The sequence below is a fragment of the Herpailurus yagouaroundi genome, unplaced genomic scaffold (genome assembly GCF_014898765.1).
Source record: "Herpailurus yagouaroundi ecotype Mexico unplaced genomic scaffold, PumYag 139, whole genome shotgun sequence".
In the NCBI taxonomy this organism is placed as follows: Eukaryota; Metazoa; Chordata; class Mammalia; order Carnivora; family Felidae; genus Herpailurus; species Herpailurus yagouaroundi.
The window spans coordinates 36,799,606-36,825,733 of NW_024412394.1; the positions used below are offsets into that span (position 1 = coordinate 36,799,606).

Here is a 26,128-nt window from a genome sequence, read left to right on the forward strand (position 1 = left end):
AAGTTTAATAAAATTAGCTAAAAACCTATCTTCTTCATAGTGCTAGTACTACTACTATCTCTAAGGCAAATTCTTATCTTCACAACTTACGTCCTCATGAATCTAAAATTTTCTCAGGGTAGACATTGCCCCGTTGTACAAAAATGCAGCTCAAAAATGAAAATTCCATTACTTATCAATATTGATGCAATTTCCAGATTTCAGATTCTGGCATTGCTATTCAATAGTTATGTGAATATAGGCAAGTTAATTAACTTTATTGTGCCTCCATCTCCTCTATAAAGTGCTAATAATAGTATATACTTCGTAAGGTAATTGTGAAGATTCAAGTAGTTGATAGATATAAAGCACTTAGAACAGTACCTGGCACATGATGCTCACTATCTGCTAACTCACATTACAAACACACTACTATCCTTACTCTTTACTGTTTTCTTCTTGTGTCATTTTCTTATCTTCTTTTTAATTTAGGTCCTTTGACTTTTATAACATAAGAATATAAAATTCTTTTAGAAAAATTTCTTTAGAATTTTAATTTACTTAATTATATTACTCCGATAGGTATTGATCACCACTGTGAATGAATTTACAAATAATAGAATAGCCTCTTTTATTTTTAATTCTCTGGTTAAGTAAAATGGGAATATGTTAGAATTTTTTATTTAGGGTGAGTAAGTAGATATTGTAGTTCCCAGGCTTATTGCACTTGTTGTAAATCTTTAATGCTTTTATCCCACAACTACCTTTAGGTTTTTGGCTTTACCCCCAAATTAGTGTGTATTTGGATTTATGTGGTATTTTAGGATCTTTATTTTCTGAGGATTATGTTCAAAATCCTGAAAATTGATTGTATATAAAGTGACAGTGTAATTTGATATATTTTTTCAAGTATAATTATATCTCCATAATATAGTGTAAGAATAAAATACTTGTTTCATATTGCTGGTTTGGGACATAACATTTTTTGTACTGTTTTTCAAATTGTCCTCAAAGCCAATATCCTAATCATCATTTATTCCTCTAGTTGTTGATTTGTTTTTAATTACTTAGAAACATTTACAGCAAAATTGGGCAAATTGGGCATTTTTAAAAAAATTTTTTTTTAACGTTTTATTTATTTTTGAGACAGGGAGAGACAGAGCATGAACAGGGGAGGGTCAGAGAGAGGGAGACACAGAATCCGAAACAGGCTCCAGGCTCTGAGCTGTCAGCACAGAGCCCGATGCGGGGCTCGAACTCACGGACCGCGACATCATGACCTGAGCTGAAGTCAGCTGCTTAACCGACTGAGCCACCCAGGCGCCCCAAATTGTACATTATTAAATAGCGGATTTTTTTAATTCAAAAAATGTGTGACAATGAAGTATTACATGCTCTTGTTTTTAATGTGTTTTATAAATTGTGATGGCAGTTTCAAAAGAAAACTAAAGTTTTGTACATTGAGGGAATAAATATATAACTTTGGTGACTACTTTGAAAGAACAATAATAACTTGGATTCATTTATTAAATATTTGTATGGAAGTTTGCAGTGGGGTTTGATGGATTAAGAGTCCATCTAAAATGTAGTCTAAAATGTAGTCACTGTTCTTAAAGATCTTACAATTTAGTAGGGTTTAGCATATTTGTATCATGTAGTTTTATTATTTTATGGCAAGGAAGCTGTGGTTTGCCTTTTTTGGGGGGGGTTACTTTTAATAAACACATTGTAAGTGATTCCTCACCTTTTTGTTCTGAAAATATATTTTTCTGTTAGAATAATCTTTGTAAATTTCCTTTTTTAGGAAAGAATATCCACCTCATGTCCAAAAATTTGAAAATAATTCTGTAAGGTTGAGTCGGCCTCAAGGTGTCGGTAAGTGTACAGTTTTATTTATTAACACCTGTGAAGGGTTTTGAATAGTTGTATGAAAGAAAGGTAGAAATAGAGATATGACACTGGTTTTAGAATATTCCCAAGTATAATAGAAATACATAGAAAAGCATTTTTTGAACTGATTTGAAGTTTTACTTACCTGTGACCTAATATTTTCGGGGAATAGTTACATACTGAAGAGATTACAGTTTGAAATCTTTTTTTTAATTAGGATTTGCACTAAATTCAGGATCCACATATTAACTGTAGATGGATTATAGCTTCAAAATTATGTTTGGGTGAACTATATTATAATCTTGTATAATGTCGTTTTCTTGCTTTAAATGGTTATGGTCCTAAAATTTAGAACATACTAGGCAACCACTGAATTTTAAAGAGACCATACCTGATACAATTATGTTAATAATAGATGTGGAGAAAAAAAGTTGTGGGTAGAAATTTTTGTTTTTATTGACATAATCTATTAATATACAAATATTAGTGCAAAAATAAAGGCAAATAACATTTACAGAAAATGTTTCACCATCAAATTGATTTTCGTTATCTAGAATAGTGATTTTTTTAAAAACATATATATTTTTTAATGTTTATCTTTGAGAGAGAGAGAGAGCGAGAGATAACGACAGAGAGGGAAGGAGGGAGGGAGGGGCAGAGAGAGGGGGACAGAGGATTTGAAGCAGACTCTATGCTGACAGCAAAGAGCCCGATGCAGGGTTTTATGTCACTAAGCATGAGATCATTACATGAGCCAAAGTCAGACTCTTAACCGACTGAGCCACCCAGGCACCCCTAGAATATTGAGTCTTAATCTGTGAGTTTGTTTTTTAAAGCATCTATATTCTTTTCTACTCTTGAGTGGAAATCTTTTGTTTATTGAACATGGCCGTATTTTATAAAGAGAATATCCCAAACTCCTATTCATCCTTTTTTTTTTTAAGTTTATTTATTTATTTTGAGGGAGAGAGAGAGAGCATGAGCATGTGTGCAAACATGAGCAGAGGAGGAGCAGAGAGAGGGGCAAAGAGAGGGAGGAGGAAGAATGCCAAGAAGTATCCATACTGTTAGTGCAGACCTAACACGGGACTCAACCCCATGAACCATGAGATCATGGTCTGGGCTGAAATCAAGAGTTGGACACTCAACCAACTGAGCCACCCAGGCACCCCTCTTCATCCTTTATTAATAACTTTGTAGTTATTATGAACGTGAATTACTGTACTTGGCACTACCTAGTTATGCTCATTAAGTTTAGTAATAATTGACTACCCTTTTCAACATTTATTCTGTTATACCTTAAGTCTTTATTGAACTCTTACTAAGTACTGGATGCTGAGTTAAATGCTTTGTATTCATTATTTACTTTTGTTCTAGCTCCTTATCCAAGATCCTTTAAGCTAAATTTAACTTAACCTACATTGGATACAGAGGAAACTGAAGCACAGAAGGATTAGATAACTTACTCATGGACACAGAGCTGGTATTGCAATCTAGATGATGCCAAAGCTCATGCTTGAAACCACTGTGCTTTACCGTTTTCTTGCTGGATCAGAAAGTAAGTTATTTCTGATCCTCAGAAAACTGCACAATAGGTGTTATAATTCCCATTGCACAAATGCATTTTGGTAAGTTAAGTGATTTGGCCCATTCATATGGTTTTAGATACAAATCAGCCCCACGTTTGTTGCAAATAATTTTTAAAGTTTGATAACATTCATTTTATGGATAAGAAATAATCCTTAAAATTTTTTTTTAATTTTGAAATAATTTTAGACTTACAGAAAAATTGTAAAAATAGTACATAGTATCCATTTATCCTTTACCTAGCTTCCCCTAATGTTAACATCTTACAGTCACAATAGTACATTTATCAAAACTATGAAATTGGCATTGGTGGCTCAGTCGGTTGAGCATCCAACTCTTAATTTTGGCTCAGGTCAGGATCTCACAGTTTGTAGGTTCCAGCCCCGTGTTGAATCCCTGCTTGAGATTCTCTTTCTCTCTCTGCGCCTCTCCTCACTTTTTCTCTCTCTCGAAATAAACTTTTAAAAAATATTAAAGATAAATCTTGATTTTATTTTATATTGAAAATCAGTCATGGTGGCAGCTACACGATAGAGAAGACAACTGTTTTTCTAGTTTGAATGACTGTAAAAATAGTTTAAAAAGCCAATACATAACCAGAGTAACAATAGTTGTTTATGTTCTGTCCCTCTTCTTGGGACATATATCTGCTTCTCTTATGAAAATTATCAAACATACGGAACAGTTGACTTTTATGGTGAATACACATATTTCTACCACATGGCTTCTACAATTAACACTTTTCTCTGGTGCTTTATTATATCCATTTGTACATGAATTCATTTTTTATGCATGTTAAATTGTAGATATCAGTACACTTTACTCCTTCCTAAACCTTTCAGCATTTCTATCATTAGAGGTCAATATTTGCTCATAGTTCTCTTTTTATTAAAAAGTTACATACATTGAAATGCACAAATCTTAAGCGTACAATTGAATAAATTTTAATAAGTACACAAACTTTTCCAACGCAAACCCCTGGGAAGACAGCACAGATAGTATCATCAAAATTTCCTCATATTTTTTCTCAGTCCTCATTCCTGCCCTCTCAAAGGTAACCATTGTTCTTATTTTTCCCTGCATAAATTAATTTTGCTTATTCTGGGACTTCATATTAATGGAATAAAACATTATGTACTCTTTTATGTAAGACTTTTTTCGTTCAAGATAATTTGTTTTGAGATTGATCTATGTTACTACATGCATTAGTATTTTTTCCTTTTTAGTATTCCATTGTATGATGTACCAGTTTGTTTATCCATTTGCCTGATGGTAGATTATGGGTGGTTTCCACTTTATGACTACTATGAATAAAGCTACCATGAACATTTTTTTTTTTTTAATGGAGGACCTTGTTTTTTGGTTTTTTTTTTTTTTTAATTAGATTAAAAATTTATTCTGTATGTTCAACCAGCTAGTCATTTTTACTTGTAATAGCTTCCATATTCTGACCTTTCTGCTTAGCTGGAAATAGTGTGGTATATTAAAAAGATGTTGAGGTGGAGAATCCAATAAGAAATATTCTAATCTTGATGTTCCTACTATTTGGTCTTAGGTGAACATTCTGTTTTCTTCACTTGTATAGAAACTGCTTTTTGTATACAATGAGTCTAACAAAGTAATTTAATCTTTATAGGAATACTCACTAAAACTCTGATGCTCTAGACTGGAGTAGCTTCTCTGTAACCTCTGGTGTTAGTTCTTAGGAGCAGTTTTCAGTTCCTCTCTTTGCCTAGAGGCCAAGTCTTTATGTTTCTAGATCTTCGAGTGAATGAGTATCTCTGTGTGACAAAGTTAAGACATTTTCAAAGATGATGTAGTAACAGCATTTCTTCCTTTCACTCATGTAATTTCATCTTTTTAAAGTATGTCATATGGTTTTAACTTCTGCTGTGTGATTCATTAATCCATTAAACATCTTTTGAGCCCTTAGCTTGTACAGTTTCTAGACACTAGGAAAACATGTGGCCAAAACATTATTTTCTGCTCTTTCAAAGCTGACAATATAATGGGAAGAAACAGATCAGTACAAATAATAACAGTAAAATACAATTAGGTGCTAATAGAAATACAGATTAAATGCTATGGAAGCTCCAAGGATTGTTTATTTATGCTTAGTGTGGGACAGAGGCAGCTTCTTAGCAAAGAATGGTTTGAATTTACTTAAATGGGGAGGGCTTTACTTGTGAAGAGAACAGTAATATGTAGAGCATGATAGGACATACACCCTGGAGAAATGAACCTCTTTGAGGAGCAGTTTGTTTGGAAGACTGGAACATCAACACAAACTTTTGCTTGCAAAGAGATAGGGTTCTGAATTTTTTCCTTAGCTACTAGAATCATTGAAAGATATTAAACATTAGAATGTAGTCATATTTTTTGTTAGATCACTTTGGCAGTAATGAGGAAGGATTCATTTGGAGTGAGGGAAATCAATTTAGGGCAAGAGTTAAGTATCTGAAATATACTGGCAGTGGTGTTGGAGAGGAAGTAATGAATTTAAGAGCTGTTAGAATTCCCTTGAATGTGCGGAAGGGAGGCACAAGGAGAAGTCAGCTATTATTTAGATTTCCAGCTTTCTTGTCCAGGAAAGTAAAGTGTTTGAACTGTACAAATGCTGGAAAGGTAGAATTCACTTAGTGCAACTCTGTGATTACAGTAACAAGAATAATTGTATAGACTTCTTTTTTTTTTTTTAATGTTTGTTTATTTTTGAGAGAGGGACAGAGTATGAGCAGGAGGAGGGCAGAGAGAGAGAGGAAGACACAGAATCCGAAACAAGCTCTAAGCTCTGAGCTGTCAGTACAGAGCCTGATGTGGGGCTTGAACTCATGACCGTGAGACCATGACCTGAGCCAAAGTCGAACATATAACCGACTGAGCCATCAGGCGTCCCAATTGTGTAGGCTTCTTAAGACAATATCGTATTTCAGACTCAGAAATATTACATAATATTGATTTGTATGTGTAGGTAACCTCCTTATTTAAAAAAATTCAAAGATAAGAGGATATTAGAGGCACTTGGGTGGCTCAGTTGGTTAAGTGACTCGATTTTGGCTCAGGTCATGACCTCATGGTTTGTGAGTTCAAGTCCCATGTTAGGCTCTATGCTGGCAGTGTGGAGCCTGCTTGGGATTCTTTCTCTCCCCCTCTACCCCTACCCCACTCTTGTACCTGCATATGCACACGCTCTCTCTTTCTCTCAAAATAAATACACTTTATTAAAAAAGAGGATATTGGGGTGCCTGGGTGGCTTAGTCGCTTAAGTGTCATACTCTTGACTTCAGCTCAGGTCATGACCTCATGGTTTGTGAGTTCAAGCCCCTGTCAGCCCAGAGCCTGCTTGAGATTCTCTCTCTCCTTCTCTCTCTGCCCATTCCCTGCTTGTTCTTTCTTTCTCAAAATAAATAAATAAACTCAAAAAAAATTTTTTTAAAAGAGGATATTGAAGATAGGAATATGGAAGTATTTAACAAATTTGGGATTATGAAGGTAGAAAATTTTGGTTTGTAGACTCATTAACTTGTGTTTTAGAAACATGTATTGTCTTGCATACTTAAATCTTTGCTGATAAAGTCAGAGTGTAATAAATTATTCTTTTTGGGTGTTCATTCAATCACTTAAAAATTCTAATTATGTCCTTAATGAAAAGTATTAAATTTGCATTGAAAAATAGTGAGGAAAATCCTTTTGTATTTCTTGAATAACAAACCATTAGGCTGAATATTAGTTTAGTTTCCTTCATCTAAACAGTTGCACCCAATGTTTGAATTGTTTTTTTCTTATCACTAATCTAAGAAGAGTCACTAACTTTAAGTGTGTGTGTGTGTGTGTGTGTGTGTGTGTGTGTGTATGAGAGAGAGAGAGACAGATTGATTGACTGATTGGTTCGTTGTGGGAAGTCCCTCTGCTGTCTTAAAAACAGAATAAACTGAAGAGAATGTTGGTATGCTTGATGAGAGTGGTCCACAGTGTGTGCAGATCCTGGTGAGGAGTGAAAAGTAAAGCTACCAGGACATGATTATAGGCTACAACTTAAAGTTCTGGTTATTCTTTTATTATTATTACTTTTTGTTGATGTATAGTTGACATGAAATAATGCATGTTTCAGGTATACAGCATAGTGATTCAACGATTATAAATTACACTGTGATCACAAATGTAGCTACCATCTATCACATGATTGTATGTATACAACACAATTACAATACCACTGACTATTCCCTATGTGTGCCTTTTATCCCCGTGACTTATTGATTCCATAACTGGAAGCCTGTGTCTCCTACTCCTCTTTACTCATTTTGCCTACCACTTCTCACTCTTGGCAACCATCAGTTTGTTCTCTGTATTTATGGGACTTTCTGCTTTTTGTTAGTTTGATTTGTTAGACTCCACACATAAGTGAAATTAAAAGGTATTTGTCTTTAGGGGCACTTGGGTGGCTCAGTTAGTTAAGCATTCATCTTCGGCTCATGTCATGATCTCACAGTTTGTGGGTTTGAGCCCTGCGTCATGCTTTGTGCTGACAGCTCAGAGCTTGTAGTCTGCTTCAGATTCTGTGTCTCCCTCTCACTCTCTACTCCTCCCCACTTGTGTGCTCTGTCTCTCTCAAAATTAAATACATAAACATTAGGAAAAAAAGGTATTTGTTTTTCTGTTTGACTTATTTTGCTTAGTACAGTACCCTCTAGGTCCATCCATGTTATCACAAAAAGCAAAATTTCATTTTTTTTTTTTTTTTTATGTCTGAGTCATATTCCAGTGTGTATGTGTGGGAGGCACATCTTTATCCCTTCATCTCTCAGTGGACACTTAAGTTGCTTACATATTGTGGCTATTACAAATGATGTTGTAATAAATATAGGGGTGGATAAATCATTTCAAATTAGTTTTTTAGTTATTATTTTTTTTTTTTTTTTAATTCTTTGGGTGAGTATCCAGTAGCAAAATTACTGGATCCTATGGTATTTCTATTTCTTAGTTTTTTGAGGATCCCTTATACTGTTGTCCATAGTGGCTGTACCAATTTACATTCCCACTCACAGGGAGCAAGGATTCCCTTTTCTCCACATCCTCATCAATACTTACTTCTTGTCTTTTTAATTTTAGCCATCCTGACTGGTGTAAGGTGATCTCATTGTGGTTTTGATTTGCATTTCCCTGATGATTAGTAATGTTGATTCATCTCCTCGTGTGTCTGGCTTTGGAAAAATGTTTATTCAGATCCTCTGCCCATTTTTTAATCTGATTGTCTTTTTGTTGTTGAGTTGTGTAAATTCTTCATGTATTTTGGATGTTAATCCCTTATCAGATAATAACACTTGCAAATTTCTTCTCCCATTCACTTGGTTGCCTTTTGTTTTATTGATGGTTTCCTTTGCTGTGCAAAAGCTTGTATAGTCCCAATTATTTATTTTTGCCTTTGTTTCCCTTGCCTGAGGGAGACAGATACAGAAAAATATTGCTAAGGCTGATGTCCAGGAGTTGACTGTCTATGTTTATTTTAGGAGTTTTATGGTTTCAGGTCTTACATTTAGGTCTTTAATCCATTTTGAGTTTATTTTTGTGTAGGGTGTAAGAAAAGTGGTTCAGTTTCATTCTTTTGCCTGTGACTGTCCAGTTTTCCAAGCACCATTTATTGAAGAGACTGTTTTCCCCCTTGCATATTCTTGCCTCCTTTGTTGTAGATTAATTGACCACCTAAGTGTAGGTTTATGTCTGGGCTCTCTATCTTGTTCCATTGCTTTATGCATCTGTTTTGTGCCATTTCTTTACTATTTTAATTACTGTAACTTCGTAGGATAGTTTGAAATCTGATATTGTGATACCTCCAACTTTGTTCTTCTTTCTGAAGACTGCTTTGGCTATTCAGGGTTTGTGGTTCCATACAAACTTTAGGATTATTTGAGCTACTTCTCTGAAAAATATTATTGGTGTTTTGATGGGAGTTGCATTGATTCTGTGGATTGCTTTAGATAGTATGGACATTTTAACAATATTTTTCCAATACATGACATGGTATACCTTTCCATTTATTTGTGTCATCTTCAGTTTCTTTCATCAGTGTCTTACAGTTTTCACAGTACAGGTCTTTCACATAGTCAGCTAAATTTTTTGTAGATAATATTACTCTTTTTGATGCAGTTATAAGTGGGATTAAAAAAATTGTGCTAGGTTATTTGTGTACAGAAAATCAACCCGTTTCCATATATTTTTTATTCTGCAACTTTACAGAATTCATTTATTACTTCAGATAGTTTTTTGGTGGTGTCTTTAGGGTTTTCTATATGTAATACCATGTTATCTGCAAATAGTGAGTTTTGCTACCTTACCAATTTGATTGTCTTATAATTTTTTTCTTGTCTGATTGCTGTAGCTAGGGACTTCCAGTCCTATGTTGAATAAAAGTGGTGAGAGTGGAAATCCCTGTCTTGAGAAAAAGCTTTCAGCTTCTCACTGTGCGTTTGTCCTATGTGGCATTTATTATGTTGAGGTATGTTCCCTCTAAACCCACTTTATTGAGAGTCTTCATTATGAACAGATACTGAATTTTGTCAAATGCTTTTTTATATCTATTGAGACGGTCATATGATTTTACCCTTTATTTTGTTTTGAGATGTATCACATTGACTGATTTGTGGATACTGAACTGCCCTTGCTTCCCTGGAATAAACTCCACTTCATTGTAGTGAATGATCCTTTGATGTATTGTTCAATTCAATTTCCTAATATGGGGCGCCTGGGTGGCTTGGTCGGTTAAGCGACTTCAGCTCAGGTCATGATCTCACGCTCCGTGGGTTCGAGCCCCGCGTCGGGCTCTGTGCTGACAGCTCAGAGCCTGGAGCCTGTTTCAGATTCTGTGTCTCCCTCTCTGTCTGCCCCTCCCCTGTTCATGCTCTGTCTTTCTCTGTCTCAAAAATAAATAAACGTTAAAAAAAAATTTTTTTTTTTAATTTCCTAATATTTTATTGAGGATTTTTGCATCTGTGTTCATCAAGGGTGTTGATGTATAATTTTCTTTTTTTGTAGTGGTTTTGTTTGGTTTGGTACCAGGTACAATCAACCATTGTATTGATTTTGTACAATGAATTTGGAAGCATTTCTTCCCTTTTTTTTGTTTTGGAAGAGTTTGGAAAGGATAGGTATTAACTCTTCTTTAAATAGAATTTACCTGTGAAGTTATCTGGTCCTAGACTTTCGTTTGTTGAGAGCTTTGATGACCAGTTTCGTTTTGTTACTAGAAATTGGTCTGTTCATATTTTCTATTTCTTCCTGACTCACTCTTGGAAAATTATGTCTCTAGGAATTATCCATTTCTGCTAGTTTGTCCAATTTATTGGCATATAATTTTTCATAGTTATCTCATAATTCTTTGTGTTTTTATGGTATCAGTTGTAACTTCTCTTTTATTTCGGATTTTGAGTCCTCTTTTTTTCTTGGTGAAAAAGGTTTAGAAGTTCTGTTTATTTTTTCAAAGAATTTCTCTTGGTTTCATTTCTTTTCCATTGTGTTTTTAGTCTCTGTTTCATTTGTTTCTGCTCTGATCTTTATTATTTTCTTTATTGTATTAACTTGGGGCCTTGTTCTTTTCTGGTTCCTTTATGTGTAAGGGAACATTTGTTTATTTGAGATTTTTCTTGTTTTTTTTTTTTTTTTTTTTTGAAGTAGGGCTATATCTTTATAAACTTCACTCTTAGAACTGCTTTGATCTATCCCAAAGTTTTCAAACCATTGTGTTTCCATTTTCATTTGTCTCTAAGTATTTATTTCCTCTTTGATTCCTTCATCGACCCATTGGTTGTTTAATAACTTGTTTAGCTTCCGTATGTTTGTGGGATGGTGGGGTTTTTTTCCCCCTTCAGTTTTTCTCTTGTAATTGATTTCTAATTTCATACTGTTGGAAAAAATGTTTGATATATTTCAGTCTTTTAAAATTTGTTGAGACTTGTTTTGTGGCCTCACAATTGATCTCATCTGGAGAATGTTCCATGTACACTTGAAAAGAATGTGTATTCTGCTTTTTGGGGATGAAATGTTCAATATTTATGTGTTAAATCCATCTACCTAAGAATATGTTACTTAAGGCCACTGGTTCTTTATTGACTTGCCGTTTGGATGCTTTTTCCATTGATATGAATGGGGTGTTAAAGTCCCATACTATTACTGTTTTACTGTCAATTTCTCCCTTTATGTCTGTTAATATTTGTTTTATGTTTTTAGGTACTCCTGTGTGTTGGGCACGTAGATATTTACAATTGGTATACCCTCTTGTTGATTGATCCCTCTATCATTATTTAATGCCCTTCTTTGTCTTTTGTTACAGTCTATGTTTTAAAGTCTATTTTGTCTGATATAAGTATTGTTACCCCAACTTTTTTTTCCAATTCCATTTGCATGGAATATATTTTTCTGTCCCTCCACTTTTAGTCTGTATGTGTCTTTAGGTCTGACGTGAGGCTCTTATAGGAGCATATAGAAGGGTCTAGTTTTTTCTTTTTATCCATTCAGTCACCTTTTGTCTTTTTATTGGAGTATTTAGTCTATTTACATTTATAGTAATTATTAACAGGTATGTACTTATTGCCATCACGCTCATTGTTTTTGGTTGTTTTTTAGTTCTTTTTCTCTTGCTCTCTTCCCCATGATTTGATGACTTTCTTTAGTGTTATGCTTGGGTTCATTTCTTTATATTTTTTGGTGGTTTGTGGTTACCATGAAGATCATATATAACATCCTATATATTTAGCAGTCTATTAAGTTGTTGGTTGCTTAAGTTCAATATATACTAAATTCACTACCGTTTTACTTCTTCCTCTCACAGTTTATGTATATGATGTCATTTTATATTTTATATTTTGTGTATCCTTTGACTAATTTTTGTAGATATAATTGATTTTACTACTTTTGGTTTTATAAATTTTTTTTCTCAACGTTTTTATTTATTTATGGGACAGACAGAGACAGAGCATGAACGGGGGAGGGGCAGAGAGAGAGGGAGACACAGAATCGGAAACAGGCTCCAGGCTCCGAGCCATCAGCCCAGAGCCTGACGCGGGGCTCGAACTCACGGACCGCGAGATCGTGACCTGGCTGAAGTCGGACGCTTAACCGACTGCGCCACCCAGGCGCCCCTACTTTTGGTTTTTTAACCTTCATACTAGTTTTGTGTGTGATTGATCTATTGCTTTTACTGTATGTTTGCTTTAGCAGTAAAATTTTTTCCATAATTTCCTTCTAGTTATGGCTATTTCTTTTCTGCTTAAAGATGTCCCTTTAACCTTTCTTGTAAAGTAGTTTAGTGAGGATGAGCTTCTTTAACTTGTTTTTCTCTGGGAAACTCTTTAACTCTCCTTTAATTCTGAATGCTTATCTTGCCTGGTAGAGTATTCTTGGTTGTGAGTTTTTTCTTTTTAGCACTCTGAATGTATCATACTACTCCCTTCTGGCCTGAAAAATCAGCTGATAGCCTTGGTTTCCCCTTCATGTAACCATTTGCTTTTCTTCTGTTGCTGTTAAGATTCTCGCTTTATCTTTAATGTTTGACATTTTATTTGTCTTGGTGTGGTCTCCCTGGGTTAATCTTGTTTGGAGCTCTCTATCTCTGTTATCTCTTCCTCTATCTCTGTTAGGAAAGTTTTCAGTTTATTTCTTCAAATAAATTATTTGCCCCTTTCTCATCCTTCTGGAACCCGTATAATGTGTTATGTTAGTATGGTTGATGTTGTCCTAGAGGTTCCTTAGCGTGTGCTTTTTTTTTTTTTTTTTTTTAATTTTGCTTTTGTTCAGCTTGGGTACTTTGCACTAACATATCTTCCAGATTGTTCATCCATTCTTCTGCATCCTCTAATCTGCATCTTCCAATGTATTTTTCATTTCACTTACTGTATTCTTCAGCTGATTGGTTCTTTTTAATTTTTTATATCTATGTTGAAGTAACATAGATATATAATTTGTTCATTTACTCTTTGTTCATGTCTAGTGAGCCTCTTTATGACCATTACTTTGAGCTCTTCATTGGGTAAACTGCTTATCTCCATTTCATTTAGTTCTTTTTCTGAAGTTTTGTCTTGTTCCATTGTTTGGAACGTATCTCACTGTGCCCTCCTTTTTCTGGCTCTTGCTGTTTCTATGTATTGGGTAGATCAGCTGCTTTCCCCGATCTTGAAAGTAGTGGTCTTATATAGAAGGCATCCTATGAGACCCAATAGCACACTTACCTCTAGTCACTAGAACTAGGTGCTCCAAGGGTATCCCTTGTGTAGGTTGTGTGTGCACCCTCCTGTTGTGACTAAGCCATCACTTCTGCAGGGTGCACTGATGAGCAGGGCTGGCAGAAAGGCCTGGCTGTAGCTGCTGCAGGCTTGCTGATGGGTGAGGTTAACTCTTGGCACAGCAGGCTGAGAGGTCCAGCTACAACTTTTGTGAGTGTGGTTGTAGGCAGGGCACTGTCCCTATAGGATTGCTCACTGGGTGTGGCATTGTAGGGGTTGCTTTGGAGGCACACATAGGGTTTGGCTATTTGATTAAAGTGGTTTCGCAGGGGAATGCCAGGGTAGCATGAGCACTGCTACTAAGGAAGATAGATAATGTCAAAACTGGCACCTGCAAGTGTCCAGTTAGCTAGGCTGAAGAAGAGCAAGGAAAATGGTGCTTCCCAGCATTTCTATTCTTGTATATCCCTCCCCCTTTCACACATGCCCTAAACTTAGTCAAATGAATGTCCTTCATATATAACCCAGGTGCTTTTCAAGGTGCTGTTTCTGTCCTGGGTCTGGGACTAAGTGATAAAATGCATTGATCCTTTAAAAGCAGAGTCTTGGGGCGCCTGGGTGGCGCAGTCAGTTAAGCGTCCGACTTCAGCCAGGTCACGATCTCGCGGTCCGTGAGTTTGAGCCCCACGTCGGGCTCTGGGCTGATGGCTCAGAGCCTGGAGCCTGTTTCCGATTCTGTGTCTCCCTCTCTCTCTCTGCCCCTCCCCCGTTCATGCTCTGTCTCTCTCTGTCCCAAAAATAAATAAAACGTTGAAAAAAAAAATTTAAAAGCAGAGTCTTGGGGCGCCTGGGTGGCTCAGTTGGTTGAGCGTCCGACTTCAGCTCAGGTCACGATTTCACAGTTCGTGGGTTCGAGCCCCGCGTCGGGCTCTGTGCTGACAGCTCAGAGCCTGGAGCCCACTTCACATTCTGTGTCTCCCTCTCTCTCTGCCCCTTCCCTGCTCATGCTGTGTCTCTCTCTGTCTCAAAATTAAATAAACATTAAAAAAAAATAATAATAAAAAAATAAAAGCAGAGTCTTTTTTTTTTTTCCCCCTTATAGCCTTCAGCTTTCCCAGAGTTAAGGCCTACTGATTTTCAAAGCTCTTGGAGTTATCACTGCTGATTTTCAAAGCCAGGTGTTATGTGTAGCTTGTCTTCTTGGGGCTGATTCCCAGAGCCAGGGTGCCTAACTTGATCCCCTCACTCCTCTGGGAGGGCCTCCACACCTGTGATACCACTCCCACTTTTGGATTACCTGCCAGGGATTTTGTTCCCGACTGCATCTCTGCCCCTCATACCCTCTCAATGTGTCCTTTCTTTTATACTTTTATAAAGATTTGTTCTGGTAATCTTAAGATTATTTTCAGAATGAGTTGCATTATATGTAGTTGTTGCCTTGGTGCCTGAGGAAGGAGGTGAGCTCAGGATCCTCTTAGCCATCTTCCCCTGCTCCCAAGTTTTGCTTACTCTTTGTTGTACATTTTGAAACATTAATTTATTTTAATCAAACTATAATAATTTGATAATATAAATTAGTATTGTTTATAGCAAAAGTCATGAGGAATTTATAAGATTTAATTTCAGTACATTTGTTTTTTTTTCTCCTTCCTTTAGATCGTGTAACAAAGAAAATTGAAGAGTCAGAATCACATCTGGAGTCTGAAATTAAAAGGAAAGTACCACAGAAACGTCATAGTAGCACATATCAGTCTCTATCTCCTCTGTCTCCTGCTTCAAAAAAATGTTTAACTGATATAGAGGTGGGTAGAGAAATTCTTCTTTGTTGCTAATCAATTAGTTGGTATTTTTATCAGTATAACATTTAATACTTACTAAATTCTAGGGGATCTTTCCTTATAGCACTAGAAGAGACATAGAAAAGTTTTTTTTTTTTTTTAATGTTTATTTATTTTGAGAGAGAGCGAGTGTTGAGTGGGGGAGGGGCGAAGAAGAGAGAGAATCCCAAGCAGGCTCCACACTGTCAGCATGGAGCCCAGTGTGGGGCTTAGTCCCACGAACCATGAGATCTTGACCGATCTGAGACGAAATTGAGAGTTGAACGCTTAACCTACTGAGCTGCCCAAGAGTCCCTAGAAAAAAAAATTTTTTAATGTGTATTTATTTCCGAGAGAGAGTATGAGCAGGGGAGGGCAGAGAGAGAGGGAGACACAGAATCAGAAACAGGCTCCAGGCTCTGAGCTGTCAGCACAGAGTCAGATGCAGGGCTCGAACCCACAAACCATGAGATCATGACCTGAGCCGAAGTCAGATGCTTAAGTGACTGAGCTGCTTAGGAGCCTCTCCTAGAAAGTTTTTTAAGCAGACTTTTCTGCCTTCACTATGTCATTTTTTTCATTATCCAAAATGTAAAACACATATATCTGGAAAGAATTTATCAGTGCCTTCCTGCAACATACTCCAAATAATAGCTCTCAACCAGAAATATTTTGAAATTATTTTAAATTTGCAAAAAAGTTGAAGAAATAATAAAACAGCTTACATAGACTTCTATTAGATTCCTCAGTTTTCCACATTTGAAATATTGATCTCCCTCCCTTCCACCTTCCCTCTGTATATGTGTGTGTTTCTGCACCATTTGAGAATAAGTAACAAATATGATGCCTATTTATTACTTTAATGTTTTAGTGCACGTTTCCTTAGAAAAGGCAGGGGAGGGGGCAGAGAATGGGGCATGTTCCTATAAAACCAGAGTATGCTTGTCAAAATTTTATAATTAACATGGATCCAAAATTACTGTCTAATCCACCAACTCCATTCACATTTCACCTAATTAATTTCCTTCACTGGAACGGGATAAAATTCAGGATTGTGTTCTTTTTCATTGTTGTAATCTTTAGTCTTCCTTAATCTGGAATAATTCTTAGTCCTTCCTTGTCTTTCATTAAGTTGATATTTGTGAGGAGTATGTTTCTTCATGATTTATGCATTTTTAAAGAATCCTCTCAAGTGATTCTATAATCTCATCATTGCATCATAACAGAATATATACAATTTTCACATTATAACATTTATCTTAAGATGTACTTTCCTATATTTGTCCACCTTAAAGTTAATTAGTAGGTATTATTTATTAATAAGATGAGCTGCTGTAAGGTAGAGTGTATATAAAGTATAATAAAAGGATGTACCACTCTAAGGTAGAAATTTTCCTTATATTTACTTATTTCTTTATACAGCTCAATACATAGATCTTTTCTTTTTTTGGAAGTATAGTAGACACAACATGGATTCTTACTCAAAAAAATTATACTCTGTCACTGTCATTATTTTGATGCTCAGATTGTCCCAGTCTTGGCCCCCAGGAAGTTCTTTAAGCTGGCTCCTCTTTCTTTTTGACATAACCACATCATTCCTTGACTACTTCCTTAAGTTTTGATGTAACCAGATGGTCTAGACTTCTTTGTATCTTCTCTGTCTCAGCTCTAGAGTTATGTATTTCGCCAAGGGCCATTGTTCCTATAAGTGGAGGGACCATATTTGGGCATTAGTTATGCTTATTGCTAATTGGTATCATGTGTAGAGGCCCTCTCAGTGGGCAAAACTAGCAAATATATGTGTGTTTATGTGTTAATATTTAGTACATGTTAAAATGCATGCATTCACACTGATAGTTCCAGTTCTGGTCTAATACCACAGTGTTTATCTTAGCCTTTCCCACTTTGCATATTTGTAACTTCCTTCTCTGACTGAGAAGCCTGACTCCCATCATTTACTTATTGGTTCAGTTGCTTTTTATCTGATCATTCTCCTGGAGTGCCAGCCTAAGGTTGGCCTAGCCCATACTGGCATTTCCCCGCTGCCTGGCCCACTGCTTGATCCAGGTAAAGAAGCAGAAAGGACACACTGTCCTTCTCTCCCCTAAGCATGCCAGCTGAAAACCTCAGAATTTTTTAACATCTAAAATAAATCTTTCTTTTACTCTTTACTGCATTCCAGTTGTTCTTACTCTGTTCTTAGTGAACATAAAGAATAGATTCTAGCCACCCTTTATGTAATTTTTAATTCTTAAACAAAATTAGTGGTTTTTTTCCCCACATGTAGCTTGTGAAATGCTACACTATGTACTGTTTACAAGGAAACACAGTCTTTGATATTTAATGAGATTATACATCTTAAGGATATTTACTAAAAATGACGTCTCATTGGTGTCTCATCAGAGACAGGTTCATTCTTATTAAGCTTACTTGGTTATTATTTATCTATAGAGTCTGGCAGATAGTATGTGTTACTGACTAGGATTTATTTTTTTTTGTAATAGTCTACCTACCAAGAGGGGGAAAATGAGACTTTAATTAGTCTTTGTTTTCCAAAAGAAATTTTATCTAACATGAAATTATTATGGAAATATATAACTTCATACACACTTTACTAAAAGTAATTGAGCAGTGTTGAGTTTATAGTGTTTAGATTGTTAGGTTGATACAGTTCTGAATCTGTAGTTTTTATCATGGAAAATTTAATATTATATTTGGTTCAGCTAACATGCATTTTGTTTTTGTTGCAAATAGTTCCAAGGTATGTGTTTCTTAGCTGATGGAAGGCATATGATAATAGTTTACAGTATAGTTCATTCTGCATTTTAATATCAGAAATTTGAATACTATGTGCTTTCTGTGTTTAGTATCAACTTATAAAAGGAAATATGTGGGAGTATTACCTTTTCATGGGGTTCTTTCCATTGAAATATGTACTATTTATCTTTGTTATAGGCAATGAAAAATTGGAGTCAGATTTTTTTTTACATTTATGTGTTTATTATGAGAAAGAAAGAAAGAACACAAGTGTGCACACTGTCGGTGGGAGCAGAGAGAAAGGGGGAGAGAAAGAATCCCAAGCAGGCTCTGCACTGTCAGCATGGAGCCCGATGCAGGGCTTGAACTCATAAACCATGAGATCATGACTTGAGCTAAATTAAAAGTGAGACATTTAATCAACTGAGCCACCCAGGTGCCTCTGGTGTCAGATTCTTAAAAGACAGGGTTAGCTTATATGTAGTTGATTCCCACTACAACAGATGGGGCTCGGTTTTCCACATAAATTAATATCTTTAAACTTTTTTGGGGTTCACCAGGATATTTTGTAAACCTATGTAGAAATGGAAGTATTTCTTTACTTACTATGAAAAGAGTGGGGTTTAGATTTTTCTGAGATGATTAGGTATTTTATCACAGTGTGGTATGCATAGATGGGCACTGCTGTTTTGTTTGAGTTTCCCTTTTAGGTGCATTGTGACATGGTTAACCATTTGAAGTCCATTAGGGAACAATTGCATTATTTCATTTAAATGTACAGTTGACACTTGAACAACACAGGAGTTAGAAGTGCTGATCCCTGCACAATTGAAAATCTGCATATTAACTTTTAACTCTTCCAGAATTTTATTCATTTATTTACTTCATTTAATTAACTTAACTGTTGTCTAGAAGCCTTTCCAACAACACAGTTGATTGTCACATACTTTGCATGTTATGTATTATATAGTGTATTTTTTTAAATGTTTATTTATTTTTGAGAGAGAGAAAGCACTAGTGGAGTAAGGGTAGAGAGAGAGGGGAACAATCCAAAGCAGGCTCCAGGCTCTGAGCTGTCAGCACAGAGCCTTATGCAGGGTTTGAACCCACAAACCATGAGATCATGACCTGAGCTGAGGTCAGACGCTTAACCAACTGAGCCACCCAGGTGCCTCTGTATACTGTATTCTTACTATAAGGTAAGCTAGAGAAAAGTACATGTTGAGAAAATAATAAGGAAGATAAAATACATTTACAGTACTGTATTTATCAAAAAATATTGTCATGTAAGTGGACCTATGCTGTTCAAACCTGTGTTGTTCAAGGGTTAACTATACTAGTATTTCTTTCCCTTATTGACAATAGGCTAAAATTCGAGAGGTAGATAATCTGTCCCATATTTGTGTCTAACGAGTTGTTTGCATAGTTCACCTGTTAACTATACATCCTAAATACACAGGGCACTATCAAAGGTGCTATGAGAAAAAAATTCCTTATACCTAGACTCCACAAATAGTATAACAGAATTCTGCTATGTATTGGCAGAGAAAGAGACATGTTCTTTTTTTTTTTTTTTTTATAATCTACATATGCTGTGATAGTGAACAATGTTCTAAGTTCAGCTTTGCCTTGGTTGAAGCTTGGTTTCATTCTTTGTTGTTATCTGGGGTAGATCCTTGAATAGATAACATGGTTTGATAGAATGGCTCTGTTGTGAGTCATGTAAGACAAGGGAAACAGTTTTTGTCAGTTTTCCCTTGTTTAAAACAAGAAGATAAGACTAGACCAGTGGTCTTTAGACAATTTCCTAAGTGTATTTAAGGTATAAATTTACATAGAATAAGATGTCCAGAACTTAAGCTTTTAGCTCAGTGAATTTTGAAATTTATGTTTATACAACATGTTCCTCCTACAACTACTTGATGACTTCTGTCACCTAAAAGATTTAAAAAATTTTAAACAACTATACATTCTCTTACATATTTTTAAGTTGACATTGAACATTTTTTGTTTCAAGATTAAATGGTTACATAGGATGTAATAGTTGACACAGTGAAAAGAGTAACATTTTATTTTATTATTTTTGAGAGAGAGAAAACGCAAGCTGGGAAGGGGCAGAGAGGGAGAGAGAGGATTCCAAGCAGGCTCCATGCTGCCAGCACAGAGCCCACTGTGGGGCTCGAACCTACAAACTGTAAGATCATGACCTGAGCCGAAACCAAGATCAGATGCCCAACTGACTGAGCCAGTTGGTGCCCCAAAAGAGTAACATTTTAAAATAGAGAGTGGTTAAATCACTCTCCTCATACATGGATCTGGTAACATCCAAATACTATAACACTTGATAATTACTATTTCTTTCTATTATTTCACTGTCAGAAGTATTTATCCACTTATTTCCTATTATATAAGACTCAAAGTGTTAAATTTATTTTTGATTGAGTTATTTCTGTTATTAATAGCACACTTGATTAAAACTATATGTTATAAAGTTTGATAAGTTATTTGACATAAAATTATTGGAAATGCATGTTTTAATTAGAGATACTGATTGTTTTTTTCAACTACTTCCTGTGTGTATGAATAAATATTATGCTGGGCATAGTGAGACAATTCAACATCTATTCATATTTTTGCTTCTTAAAGATCTAAGTGCTAAAGAACCTTTTTCACATAAGTACATGAGTATGAAAGTAATCCTTAAACTTCTTCTAAATTATATGCCCCAAATCACAGGAAGCTCTACTATCAAGAAACATTTTTAATAATCTCACAATTGTAACCTACACTAGGCCTTCCTTAAAATATTTTTGAAGCACTGTCTTAGAAATCAGTTGTCTTGTAAAAGTTTTTGTTAACCAGTGTTTAAAATTGATTCTTTTTTCCAACATTTAAATTGTCCTTTGGTTTGGTTTGGTGGTTTTTATACTCCAGGGCAATGCACCATTGTAATATTTCAAATGGAAGTGTTTTGTTTTTTTAAGTAGGAGAACAATTCTGGCAGGAGATAGCTTGACATCAGAGGCATAATCAAGTCAGGTTTTGGAATGATATGTGGAAATTGAGAATTTTAGATGTTGATTCCCTTAAGATTATTTACGTTCTGTATGCCATAGAAAATCTTTATATAGCCCTTAAGTAGTGTACATGGTCCAACGTAAGGATTGCTGGATTAGATGGTCCCGAAAATTGTTTCCAGCATCCTGATGCTAAATCCCAAGTAACATGATGTATTCAGGATTTTTTGGCAGCCATGGTGATGATGATGTGGAGTGAGAGACTTAATTTTGAAATCTTATTTTTTATTCCATAATGTTGAAATAAAATGCCAAAGTCTTTTGATTTTTTTATTCTTTTGGAACTTAAGGTTTCTAACCAGTGTGGGTATTGTCCAAAATGTGGAAAAGAAAAGGAAAATCAGACAAAATGCCAAAGTTGTGGTATTCTTTTTCCTAAGGATGTGCAAAGAAATTGCAGACAAGCTATAACTTTGAGTGAATCTACTGGACCATTATTAAGAACATCAATTCATCAGAATTCTGGAGGACAGAAGTCACAAAACACAGCATTATCATCCAAGAAGTTTTATGGCAACAGTCTGGGAAAGATTCCAGTTGATATTATTGTGAATTGTGATGATAGTAGACAGAATTATTTGCAGACTAATGGGAAAGTCATTTTACCTAGGGCAAAAGTAGCCAAACTCACAAACCTGAAAGAAAGGAAAACAAGCCTGTCAGACCTAAATGATCCAAGTAAGTATTTTACTCCCTTTAGTATTATTTATATCAATCCAGTATTTTTTACATATGTTTTTAATGTGAGCATGAGCATATTTGAGAAGTATAGTTTTAATAGGTATTTGTGTCAGTTATATAACATGTTCTTTGGGTAGATGATTAAAACTGTCCATGTAGTTGGAAAATAATAACTGACTTTGTTTTCACCCCATCCATCTTAAATAGTGGGGAGGTGGGGGGAGCACAGACCTTGACCCCGGTCTTAGGTCAAGTGCCAGTTATGCCCAACTTTCTAACTTTGGTCCAGTTCATTTAATCTCTCTGATTTGTAAATGGATTATTTTCTGCCTGATAGGGTTTTTGAGGAAGTAAATGAAGTAACATATAAAGTGCCTACCATAGCCCAGTAAATAAAGTGTTTGACATGTAGAAAGAACTCAAAGAGAAAATTAGTTCTCTTACCACATTTACTCTTCCCTTAAATCTTTTTTTTTTTTTTTTAAGTTTATTTATTTACTTTGAGAAAGAGAGTGAGAATGAGCAGAGTAGGGGTAGAGAGAGAGGGAGAATCCCAAGCAGGCCCCACACGGTCAGCATGGAGCCTGACATGAGGCTCAAACCCTTGAAGTGTGAGATCGTGACCTGAGCTGAAACCAGGAGTCAGACACTCAACCAACTGAACCACCCAGGCACCCCATTTTCCCCTAAGTCTTTTTTTTACCTGTAGATATATGTGTGTATATGAAATGCAATACTGTTTGTAATAAGTAGCGAAGATTAGAAACAGGGAGTAGTTGAATAAACTATAGTGTACATAGCTGTAAGAGGAGAGAAAGATCTCATTTAATATTCTATAGAGTGAGTTTTAAGATCTTTAATAACATGAATAAAGCAAAGTACAGATCACAGTAGATAATGTGCTACCCTTTGTTTGTGAAGGTGGGAGAATGAATATAGGGGATTTTTTTTTAAAAGAAAGGTACACTAAAAACTAATTTTAAAAATAATTGGTTAGAAGGGAGGAAACAGTGTAGGAATTAGGGATAGATGCCGGATATCTCCAAACATACCTTTTTTGTAGATTTGACTTGAGAACCATGTAAATGTTTTACATGATTATAAAGCAAAATTAAATAGGAAATTTAAAAAAATCAAAACCAAGATGAAACTAATGAACCTAATTATATATCTGGTTGGTGGCTTGAACACACAGAAGAATTATTTCAAATGAATTTAAATTAAAATAATACTGTGGCTATGCATTCCTAATGTGATATATTTTAAGGTCAAACAGAATTGCAAAGAAATTCTAAGTGCATTCAGTAATACTGTTAATATTGGTATTGCTATTTTTTGTACTGTTATTTTTAAACACATATATCGATAAAACAAATAAGCAATTTTATTATTATCTCCAGAATCCAAGATTTTCAGTGTTAGAGCAAAGGAATTCAAAAGTAAAGTCAAAGAAGTAACAATCTCATAATTTTAAACTTGGATTGGAGAGACTGGCATGAAATTATTATATATATTCTCTTAGATAGAAGTGAACAATTCTATTTCCCATATTTGTGTTTTTGAATACTACTTCTCACTAAAAATAAGTAGAACTCCTCAGAGAAATGGCTGACTCCAGGTCTGGAGCAGGAGTGTATGAGATAAATCTAGATCATTTACTCATATCAGGAAGCATGGAAGCAGTCAAAAACTACTATGGACATGTCAAAAGACACAGGAGCTAAAATGAAAGGGCTCCTATTGACCAGTAATGGGACTGTATGAGTCACAAAAGGTTTCATAACTGCTATTTATTGAAATATGCCAAATATATTAAATTTTTTTTTTTTTTTAGCTCGCAATGATATCATCTCCCTACTCCCCCAAAAGAAAAAAAGCGCCCAGTTGGTTACCTTTGGAGGTTGCTTAGGTTCCAAATCATTACTCTGAAAACTGGTAAATGAAAGGGGGTGACATAAAAATTTTTTTCTTAAAGTAGATTTTACTTTTTTTAACGTGTATTTATTTTTGAGAGAAAGAGCACACGGGAACGTGAGTGGGGGAGGGGAAGAGAGAGAGAGGGAGATACAGAATCTGAAGCAGGCTCCAGGCTCTGAGCTATGAGCACAGAGCCTGACGTGGGGCTCGAACTCACGAATTACAAAATCATTACTTGAGCCAAAGTCAGACACTTAACTGACTGAGCCACCCAGGTGCCCCTAAAAATAAAAAAAAAAATTTAATCTGAGAAATATGTCAAGTTCTATTTTAATTCAGTTCAATAGAAAAACCTTAGCTCAGCGGCCCCTACGTGGCTCAGTTGGGAGAGCATGCAACTCTTGATTTTGGGGTCATGAGTTCAAGCCCCACAATGGGTAAAGAAATTACTTAAATAAATAAACTTAAAAAAAAAAAAGCAAACCTTAGCTCATAACAGTGCATTAGCTTATTTTTCAAAAAGAACTATTAAAAAAATTATAACTGTGATAGGTTATCAGCCAACAAACACATCTGTTATGATACTATGATGATGTTAGTATTTGATGAATATTTTACAGTACATTTTAGTGTTTTATCAGTGCGATGTTAAATATTGTTAAAATAATTTAAATCTTTCCTAATAGTGAAGGTTTTACATTTTTATGGTTAGATATGAAGAAAACTTACTTATTAGTTACTGGGTACTATTACTGAGCCAAATGCTATACCATCCTGATGAAGTTTCTAGGATGAGAGAACTGGAACTTAAGGCTAATGTGATTAAGTTAAAAAACAATAAATTCATGTGGTTTTGAAGTGGCTTGAGTAGTTTACTATTCAGAACTTAATCTAGGACCATATCAACCATGCATTAAAACTGTAAGACATAAATTTGTTCCCCTTCCTTGCTCAAAAAATGAACAAACAAAACAATTGAAGACTAAGTATTTTCTATTAAAGTCCATGGAAAAATATGTTTTAAGGACATTTTATACTAGTAATAAAAAATATCATTTATTGAATGCTTACATGCCTTACTTTGTGGTAAAGGTATATACACTAACCAAGTTTAGTTTATTGTAAAAATTATTATAACATGTGAGGTAGGTACAGATATATCCCATTTTATTAACGAGGCAACCCATGATTAAGAAGATTAAATTCTCAATATTATTATATACATAAGGACTGTTGGAGTTTAGACTCTAAAAAACAGATTTTTCTGGTTCAAAGTCTTGTTTTCCTTGTATAGTTAATTATTCTTAAATTCGTGTTCCTATTAAAATAGTTTATTTTCATGAAACTTCTCTTATGTCTTGGGTGGTCAAATAATAAAATGTACAGTGTCTGAAGTAGTGGTGATAAATTCTGTATAGAAAAGTGAAGCAGGTCCAGGGAATAGAGAGTGCTAATTGTTAGATGTCAAGATGAAGAAGGGTGCTATTTTAAAAAGGTGGTAAAATAGGCACTTCTGATAAAGTAACTTTTGAATAGAGCCCAAAACGAAGTAAGGAGAAAGACATGCTGATATGTATGGAAATAAGGTTGGAATGTAAGTACAAAGACCCTATATTAATCTGCTTGAGTTCCCATTAACAGAGTACCATAAACTAAGTAGTTTAAACAACAGAAATTTATTTTCTCACAGTTCTGAAGGCTGGAAGTCCAAGATCAAGGTGCCATCACTTTGTATACAGGTGCCTCTTCACTGTGTCCTTACATGGCCCATCTTCTGTGCTTCCACAGAGAGAGAGAGAGAGAGAGAGAGAGAGAGAAATCTCTGCATTTCTTTTTCTTATAAGGACATCAGTCCTATTAGATTAAGGCCTCACCTTTATGAACTCATTTAATCTTTATTACCTTCTTATCAGCTCTATTTCCAAATATAGTCACAGTGAGGGTTAGAGCTTTAACATATGAATTTTGAGGGGACACAGTTCAGTCCATCATAGACCCTGATGCAGAATCTTATATATTACATAGGATGTATTCTATATACAGAATGAAAGCAGCTATGAGACCAGCTTTTTAAGTATATGTTTGTTGTCTTTGCACACTTCTCATTTCCTTTCAAATTATGGTGACATTGAGCATAATCCGCATTTATGTTAAGTTAGTAAAACAAGAGGTATATAGTACAATTCTATCTGTTGCAGCTTTGGGGCTTTAA

General features: G+C 35.2%; 1 protein-coding gene across 7 annotated transcripts in view; it reads left to right on the top strand.

Moving 5' to 3' along the window:
- SENP6 (SUMO specific peptidase 6) overlaps positions 1-26,128 on the top strand; it is a 116,667-nt gene that overhangs the window by 48,016 nt on the left and 42,523 nt on the right. For 6 of the 7 annotated variants that reach the window (XM_040473982.1, XM_040473980.1, XM_040473977.1 and 3 more), the window contains 3 exons: positions 1,784-1,854; positions 15,324-15,469; positions 21,699-21,996. In XM_040473982.1, the coding sequence (XP_040329916.1) occupies positions 1,784-1,854; positions 15,324-15,469; positions 21,699-21,996 (515 nt within the window). The remainder of the gene's footprint in view (positions 1-1,783; positions 1,855-15,323; positions 15,470-21,698; positions 21,997-26,128) is intronic. The other variant, XM_040473983.1, reaches the window with a different exon arrangement.